Source organism: Merops nubicus, unplaced genomic scaffold (genome assembly GCF_000691845.1).
Source record: "Merops nubicus isolate BGI_N331 unplaced genomic scaffold, ASM69184v1 scaffold44545, whole genome shotgun sequence".
In the NCBI taxonomy this organism is placed as follows: Eukaryota; Metazoa; Chordata; class Aves; order Coraciiformes; family Meropidae; genus Merops; species Merops nubicus.
The window spans coordinates 1-9,269 of NW_008611117.1; the positions used below are offsets into that span (position 1 = coordinate 1).

General features: G+C 42.2%; 1 protein-coding gene across 1 annotated transcript; it reads left to right on the forward strand.

Annotated features, from left to right (window-relative positions):
- The first annotated feature begins 71 nt into the window (after window positions 1–71).
- CISD1 (CDGSH iron sulfur domain 1) lies at window positions 72–9,017 on the forward strand. Its single transcript, XM_008941117.1, has 4 exons — window positions 72–91; window positions 1,050–1,114; window positions 5,732–5,937; window positions 8,928–9,017. The coding sequence occupies exons 1-4, from the start codon at window positions 72–74 to the stop codon at window positions 9,015–9,017; spliced, it is 381 nt and encodes a 126-aa protein (XP_008939365.1).
- The last annotated feature ends 252 nt before the right edge of the window (window positions 9,018–9,269 follow it).

The following is a 9,269-nucleotide window of genomic DNA, read 5'->3' on the forward strand; positions in this document are numbered from 1 at the left end:
GTGAGGAGCCACATCTCGGGGGGACGGACGGACACACACGGCAGCGTTCTGCGCGCCCCCCCCGGGGCAAAATGGCGGAGGGGCCCGATGGGTACATAAATAACCACCCTCACCTTCCCCAGCCCTGCGGCCGAGGGGCGAGGCCTGACTCTGTACCGTAGGATAGCGGGGATCCCTGGGCTGCGTCACGGTTGACCTACGCCACGGCTGGAGTAGCCTTGCCTGTTTTAAATCGACAACCCGGCGGCATCCAAGGGTTGGGATGGATGAAGGGCAACGGATTTCCTGGAAAAAACTGAGTTTCGCCTGCGTGGTTGTGGTTTCCAGTTGCAAAGCTGCTCATGGTTTATGCCTTTAAGTCAGGAGGTTCAATTCTTTTTTTTTTTTTTTTTTTTTAGGGGTACAGGGCTGATACAAAGGGTGTTGGCAAAGGCATAGCTATAGTCTAAAATAGGTTATAGTGGTGGAAAGTTGAGCTTATCAAAATAACCCAGAAAAAACAAAGCCCTGAGGATGACTTGGTAATAGCTTGCAGCCAGGTTGCGTTCTCGAGGGCAGCTGGCTGTCGTTTGTAAGCTTGCAAGAATTAGAGCAACCGATTCTATACACTAGGAATTGAGAGGAAAACTTGGATTGGGAGGGAGGGAGAAGAACATGCTCCTAATTAAACTAAAAATATCCTCCTTATCCCAGGAGAGAGTGGAACAGCGGATCAGAGCAGTATGGAAGGCTCTTTGTTTAGGAGCGGGTGGTGGCGTGCGGTTAATGTGATTTCTGTCAAGATTAAACTTGATCAGTGACTGTCAGGTCACAGCTCTTTCTTCAGCTTGCATGTGGCTCAGGCTGATGAATTTTGGAATCCTACTAATGCCTGTTACCCTCGAAAATACTGGACAGCAGAAACTTCCACCATTTTTGTGGGATTTAATTCCTGTGAGCAATTAGAGAGTTAATTGCTTGTGTGTGTATGTGCTGAAAGGTTTCCCTTTGGAAGACAGTGAACAAATAGCACTAGTGCTTTTTGTTGTGGGTAATGTGGTTGTTTGCAGGTGTGACCCCACACTGGCCACAGATCTGATCATGATGACTTGTCTTTGGCTGCTTTTGCTGCCAGGTACAGCAATCTGCCTCCCTCAGGTGGCCTCTTTACCTAAGGGCTTCAGTTAAATTAAGCCTGTCAGACATAATCCCATTTCTTGTGGATGTTGTGAAGTGGTAGAAGTGACTTTTATCTGCTTCGCTTTCTGTGCAGCCAGTTAGCCTGAGTGTCTCCTCAGTAAATGTCCTGTGTTTTTCTAAGCATGGCCTTTCCTTGGGGACAGTTACATGTTACACTCCTGGACTGTCATAAACAACTCTTGGACAATAATAACCCCTTCATTGGCAACTAAAAGGAGGAGAACAACACTTGAAAGTTTTAAGCACTTCTGAAGATTAAAGAAAAACCAAAATTTTGACGTCTGGACTTCCTACTCTGCAGCTGACTTGGAAATAACATGAGCACTTTTTAATCAGCAGAAGTAACTTGAAAATTGCTTCTTAGGACTGGACTAACTTTGTAGGGGTTGCCCATTTGGTTGCCAGTTCCTGGAAGGTAAATTGATATGTGTCATAACAAGGATTGTGTACTCCTGGTAGAGAGAGCCAAGACCGTCTCAGTTTCTTCAGGCGCTTGTCAGTGCAGATGGTAAATGCGTGTTCTTCCTGCAGATAAAATCTGTCTGAGCTCTCTGGTAGATCCTAAAAGCATCTCTGCAGCCTAGATCTGGAAATATCCAGAGTAATATTCTACTCGTTGGAGAGGAGAAACTGTGATTCAAATCTCTTGTTGGTTAAGATCTGTCAAAACAATATAGAAGGAAATAAATTCCCACCATCAGCTTGTTGCTGCTCTCATCCTTTTTGTTTGTTTGTTTGTTTGTTTGTTTGTTTTGTTTATTTCTGTGCACTCCCTGCTCTCCTGGGATTGCATTTTTTTTTTTTTCTTCTGTTCCCTTCTTTTCATCTCTCTTGCATTCTCTTCTCTTTCTTGTGTGTTAATTTTTCTGGAGTTGTAGCCAGACTTTTCCCCATTGTTTTGTGCTTATGACACTCAAGCAGTTTTAATGCTGTTTTACAGAAGCCTGTAGTGTTTTGTCTTGTAGTGACTTGTAACATTGTGTTTTGGTATTGTACCAGAACTGGAATTTAATAATCACTCTAAAGCCATTCGTAGTGTTTTTATTTTAAAGCTAAATAAAACCCCTTGACATTCCTTATCAATGTCACTCTGTTAGTAGATACCTCTTCAAGTAATACATGCATGACCTTAAAAGTTTGGCAGTGAACTGTTGAATTGGCACCAGAGGCCTCTTTGAACAATTTAAAGTGTTTAAAAGTTCTGAAAGTGTTTTCCTTTCAGGTGCAGTTTTAAGTTAACTTAGTTTGGAAGGTGAAGTAGGCTTTGCCAAACCTGTTTAGGAAACAAAACAAGAGTTGACAACAGAACTTATTGCCTCTGAAACCTTGCAGGATGAGAGCATCATAGAGAGGGAGGGCCTAATTGTTAAATTCAAATAGCTTTCAGAAATTTACATGAAGTTTATTAAGGTAATGCTGAAATTTAAAAAAATAGACTGCTTTAAATTGTTGAATTTTGTGTATTATCATTTTTTTTCTCCACCCTGGTACAGCCCCAGCTGATGAAAAAGCCAATAGAGTAAAAAAGACATTATGATCTATTGTAAGAAAAAAAAATCTATTAAGTAGTTTGTATGTATACAGTATGCCCATGTATGTAATAGATGACTCTGGCCCTCAGGAGAAGTAGAAAGTAATTGAAACAGAAGATGACAATTACTTTGAATTAATGATATCTGTTTGTTGAGATGGATGTGCTGTGCCTGGTTCTGTGGTAGGTGGCCTGAGGGATGGTCAGAGGGATCTAGGTTAGCTGCAGATATGCAGGAGAGCTCTTCAGAATGTACTGCAGAGCTTCTCATTTTCAGTACAGACTTTCCTGCTCATGCTGTGAGTCGTAGAAGTATTTTTATCATCAGAATATTTTCCTCTGCAGGTTTCTTAAGCTGACCTGGACTTCTGGACAGGTGCACTAGAAGATCAGCTTAGGGTGCAGCACTTAAAAGAGTGGTTCAGTTATAGGAGTCATCCTTAGTCTTCATTAAAGTCACTTTTTGTCCCTGTGTTCCTTGAGGAAATGGATACAGTTTATCGCTGTCCCCTCAGCAGATATTTAAAATCATTAGTTAAGATGTGATCCATTGGCAGCTGAGGCAACCCTTGGAACTGCTGCTTTTCTGCAGTCCCCACTATGGGCAGGCCATCTGTTTTGCCTGCTGCTGTTGGAGCTGTGCTTGTTGTAGCTGAACATTGAATCTGAAATCATGTTCACTGTGTCAGACCCAGCTGGTCCCAGCACTGGCTGGTCCCTCCTCCCTGCCACAGCCCTGCTCTGCGTGGGGACACGCGCTCAGGTGCGTGCTGCAGGCTCTCCGTGGTGGCTTTCCTTGGGAGAACCTGCTGCCTCTGATATAAGCTGTTGCTGTTCTTTGCAATAGTATGGGTTGTTTTGCTAAATCGAAGCAGATTTTCATAGAATACCTTCTTTCCTTTCACCTCCTCTCTTGTTTATGGAAATCAAATTAATGGGTTATTCTGGCTGGTTAATAATGGGGAGATAAAGAGGTGAGAACTCACCGGATGGATATAAACGACTGAATTCAGAATATACTGTCTGTGGCTTTTATGTTTAAAGAGGTTGGGAGCATGGAAACATGCCCTCAATTCTTTGTTGTTAAACATGGTTTTGTGTAGCTTAATATCACCCTGTTGTTACAGGGAGAGTACATGGGGATCTTATGGTTCATGGGATCAAGAGGATGGGGCCAGACTCCTGTCAGGGGTGCCCAGCAACAGTGTGAGAGTCACAAACTGGAACTCAGGAGGTTCCACATGAACACAAGGAAAAACAGCTTTGCTGGGAGGGTGCCCGAGCCTGGAGCAGGCTGCCCAGAGAGGTTGTGGAGTCTTCTTCTCTGGAGAGATTCCGAAACCACCTGGACACAACCCTGGGCACCCTGCGCTGGGTGACCCTGCTGGAGCCAGGGGGTTGGATGAGATGATCTCCAGAGGTCCTTTCTGGCTCCCACCATTCTGTGATTTGCAGAGGATATCTCCATGTGTGTTGGTCTCGTGTGGTTCTTGTACTAAAAAAAAAACAGCTTGGGGATTTCTGCAGCTTTTACTTGTTTAGACAGACTCCAAAGGAGTGCCTGCCTTCCCAGGCTGTACAGGGCTGCGAACGTGGTACAAATATGTTTGTCTAACTCCACATATTGCTACATCCAGACCCTTTTGAGCTGTGCTATGAGCTAGCACAGTGGGTTTTTTTTTAGGTGAGGAAGGAGCTTGGTATGGATTTTAGAAAAGGCTGTGGGACAGAGGCAGGAAACCTTCCTGATCCTTTCAGTGCAAGCTCACAGTGGTGGTAAGGCAAGTCAGTTGGTCATGGAAAGTAGAACTAACAAAGGCTTTTTGATTCTGTTTAGCCTTTAATGTGATAAGATAATGTTCTCTTGCTCTAAAGATGCCATCTGGCTTGGTGTCTTTCAAATCCAGCACAGCCATGGAAGGGCAAGATGAACATTCCCAACTGGAAGCAGTTTCAGTTTTCTTAAGTTGTATAGAGATGTTAAAACATGAATTCCTGTTTATTTTCAGTGTAGAGTGAGCTGAGCTTTGCATGTAAATGTTGCAAGTACGTGTGTGAGCAGAAGGGGTGGATAAAAAGCAAAGGAAGAGGAGTCACCTGCTGCTCCCAGAGAAACTGCTGGTGCTAGTGTCACAACGAGAACTTTTGGGCCAAAGTCCAGACTGTTTTCCTGAGGCAGAGAAAAAACAATAGAGCCACAAAAATGTAGGGGAACTCCTTGCAGAAAAGGAAATTAAATGAAGTGGGCCAGACTGCAGAGATTTTAGAGTAAACTAGAGGGAGCAATAGCTAGGAGGAGAGGTGGTAGAAAGTGAATTTATTTTTTTTTTAACGGAAGTTGTCTTTCAGAGACTCGGGACCTAATCCAGTTAAAACAAACTCATGCTATTTTTATTAAATATATTTTTAAAAAAATAAAAAATTGTTCTTCCCTGTACACCACAGCAGGGATTTAATCTAAGCTGGCTTTTGTTACTACTGGTAGTAGCATATTAAATAATTTCCCCATTGCCAAACATCTCTTATCTTTTTTTAGTTACGAATTACATTATATTAAAAGCTCCTCGATACTTAGGTTGTTGATGCTTAAGTGACTTTCCTGCAGCTGGAACAAAACAATGGGGTTTTTCGTTGCTACAGGGTATACTTATACCTGGTTTAATATGCTGTACTTGGAAACACACTACTTCCGATGTTGATATCAGAGGTTCCCAAATAAAAGGTCAAAAAAACCCAAAGCCTTGCCAAGTTAATCCTCACCCTTGTGTAGAAGGGACTGGGACAAAGCAGAAGTCTGAGCAGTAAAAAGGAGATTAGGTGAGTGTCTAGGTGAGTTTTCTTTTGAAAATACTCTAGTTCTGAAGTACTGTGTTCTGTTCTAAAGTACTACTACAGAATGAGAGGTCTGCTGGAGAGTGAAGGTATTGCCACAAGCACGAAGACATTCACTACTGAGCAGTTTTAACACAATGTTGTGGTTAAAACCTGACAAGTCTCTCTTTTTTTCCTCTTTTATTCTAGGTGAATGGATTGCTGCAATCTCCTTAGCTGCTGGAGCAGCTGCTGTTGGGTATCTAGCTTACAAAAAACTTCTCTCTAAAGACAAATGCTGCAAAGCAATGGTGAATCCCCATATCCAGAAGGATAACCCCAAGGTAGTCCATGCATTTGATATGGAAGATCTGGGAGACAAGGCTGTGTACTGTCGTTGCTGGAGATCTAAGAAGGTAAGAGAAAAATAAATGATCCAGTTTAATTCATGTGCATGTATCTTTCAACAAAACTATTTGGAACTGCTTTATTTAGAGGAAACTAACTTATTTTCACCTGAAGTATTCTGCAGTGCAATGTGGCAGTATTCTAATCCACAAAACTATGCCATCACTCAGAGTAAAGTCTGCAAAAAGGCCGCTCTAAGTATCTGCACTTTGTTTTAATATATGAATTTGGATTTACCTCAGGCTTAAATAGTGTAGGCACCTCATTCAATGCTTCTGGGGGAAAAAAAAAAAAAAAAAACAAAACAAAAAGAAACAAAAAAAACCCAAAAAAAAAAAAAAAAAAAACACACACACACAAAAAAAAACCAACCCTAACTTGAGCCTTGGTGTTCGTACTTTATGCTTCCTACTCTGTTTTCTAAACAGAGATGGAAGATAGTGTCTGGTTTTAGTGGTTGCATTGCAGCCTCTGCTGATATTCTGGCTGCTGCTTGGTATTATCTTTTTGGTGTGCAATAAAAGTCTTATGAAGTATGTTTTGGCATATTGAAGGGGTGTTGTCAGTTTAGGAACATACTGTCCTGCTTAGTTAGGGCACTGTAATCACACACTGAAAGGAAGTAGATGGGGTTACCTTATTGTAAATCCATTCTTAGAGCTCTGATCTGAAACATCTTGTAAAGGCATTAAGGAGGTCAGTGGAAAATTTTGAAGGCATTTATTTTCTTTTACTAATGCTTAGTATTTGAATCAGCATGTTTTGCCTCAAAGAGTGCAGTTTCCAGTTTTTCTGCCTTCATTTAGGTTAGAAAAAGACCTTTAAGATCATCAAGTCCAACCATTAACCTAACTCTACCAATGCCCTGATTGGTTGATCTTATATGGTGGGTAGCGTGGTCTTTCAAGATGGTATGTGTGCTGCTTCTCATGTTCAGTTACTGCCAAGCAGTAATAAAATAGAGACATTCTTCATCATTCTTACATGTTTGTCATCTTTGGAAGTAGTTTGCTGGCATTATCTGTTTCTTACATTTGTCAAACTAAGATGCTGTTAAAATTTGTAAGATAATGTTTATATGATGTCAGAATGGGAGAAGCGTGTGCTTCCAGTGCAGGGAATCCCAGTAAACAAACAATAAGTACCCACTGTGTTTTTGTTAAATGAGTGGCATGTGGGGATCTCTCTTCCATACCCAGGTTAGAAGAAACTGTCACTGTGAACCAGTAGTGTCACGAACCAGGGGACACTTGTGCGTGCACTACAGCTGTTTTCAGACGCTGCTCCTCCTGTATGGGGAACACATAATAGTTGGACTGTAACAGGGTGTTTTGGAGTAACTTTAAAGAGAAGCAGGATTATTTTTGTTTGTTTGGTTTGGTTTTTTTCTGAACTAGTACACTTCAGAGGCTTTTTAAATTTGTTAGTACTGGCCAAAGTCTTCATGGAGTGCATGTGTTTAAAAAAAACCAAATGTGGTATCTTCAGATAACTCTTGTCTTTCAAATGCAATTATATGTTTAAGTAGATGGTAGGCAGTTCTTTAAATGGTCTTGTCCTGTTCAGTGTTGTACTGCACAGAAACTTGGTAACGCTGCTTCTCAAGTTTTGTGGAAAAACCCAGTGTTCAAATTCACCAGTTTAAAGGCAAGAGTTGTGTCTTAAAACCAAACTGTAATTAGTCCAAAGTTAGAACATTTGTTTCTTCCTCTTCTACATTTTTTTCAGTGTGAGCTGGGGGGCAATAAATGGATATGCTTGTTTGTTTTTTAACCTTTATGTCTTCAAGAGATGTATTAGTCCCCAGGCTGCAGGTTGAAGAGTATTGCTGCAGAACATCAGAAGAAATAGTGGTAGAGGATCTAAACCTGTTCAGTGTCAAGGGAAATAAGCTGAGCTGTCCAGATCACAGCACAACGCCCCCAGGGTTTGAGCTTTGGCTGCTATTACTAGCCTGTTTTGTCTTAATCAAAAATGAACGTGTTGTGTCAGGTCCAGGATCCATCTGTTCAGTATCTGGTCTTCAAGGTGACCAAGCTGGTGCTCTGGAAGACTGTTTGTTTTTTTCTATAGAATGCAAAATACCTGTACGTGATTTCTGTGATCATTTCCAGAGCTTCCTCTGCAGAGGAGGCACAGCCCTGAAGACACCTCCTTGAGAAGTGATGGGATCTAACCTCACTCTTGTTGCTCCAGAGAACCTCCATTGGCTCTTAGATGCGCAAAGACCTGCCCAGGAGCAGAATGGTTGTTACTGGTGTGGGACCTGGGCAGTTACAGCTGTCTGGAGGAGTCCGTGTGGGTCTTGCTCTGACCAGACCTTTGATGAATAGCCAATTGTTCACTGGAAGTGCAGTTTTATTTCCATTAGCGGGTCAAAATCCTCATGTGGAAGGCAGCTTGCGCAAAGGGACCTTTGTGTCAGTGAGATAAGCTAGCTGTGTCAGGAGGAGGCAAAGGCAGTTTGCCACTCTAATTGCCTGGAGGCAGGACTAATATGTACTTGTCTTCTAAATAAGAGATGAGCTAGGGAAACTGTCCTGTTTCTCACTGTGTGCTACAGAAAACCAGGAAAAAATTAAGCTAAGGATCTCCTATTTCTCTTCTTCACCCCACTTATCTTCTGTAACTGCAGTCAACTCTGCCTGTTGCCTGGGAAAGGGAGCGTGGGCAAGGTTGAGAGCAAGGTACTCCAGGTAGATCACAGTTGAAGGTCAGCTCAGGCTGCAATTCCCTCCTGCTGTCCTGAGGCAGGAACACCAAAGAGAGTGGAGTTGAGCTGCTGCTTTTTTGTAACGAGCCTCTCATCCATTCTGCACTCACATAGACAAAACTCATGTTCAGCCATAACTTGGGGACACCTGAGACGGCAGCACAGAAGTTGCTGCCTGTGGTCGCAGTGGATTCAATGAGAAGAAATTCTAGTCAACTTTTAACCTGTGTTCTTAATTCTGACTCTGGATGTACTTCAGATGGTCTTTATTCTTTCTTTTTTCAGTTCCCGCTGTGTGATGGCTCTCACACAAAGCACAACGAGGAGACTGGCGACAATGTTGGTCCTCTGATCATCAAGAGGAAGGAAGCATAGAGTGGACAGTAGAAGCTACAAAATGAATGTGTGACAAATCCTCTGCTCACCTGTAATTGGGGGGAAAACCACAAATTCTTTGTCATGTCACTGAAGATTTTTCAGTGTAGTGTATACATCAGGCTTCAGCATGTGTATTTTCTCTGGTTCTTGTCTCGTTTTAATCACTACAGTGCATAATTCACTAAACAGTCATGGTTGAAATGTTTTGTCGTGTAAAGTGTGTGTACCCTCTCATTGAGTATGAAACTG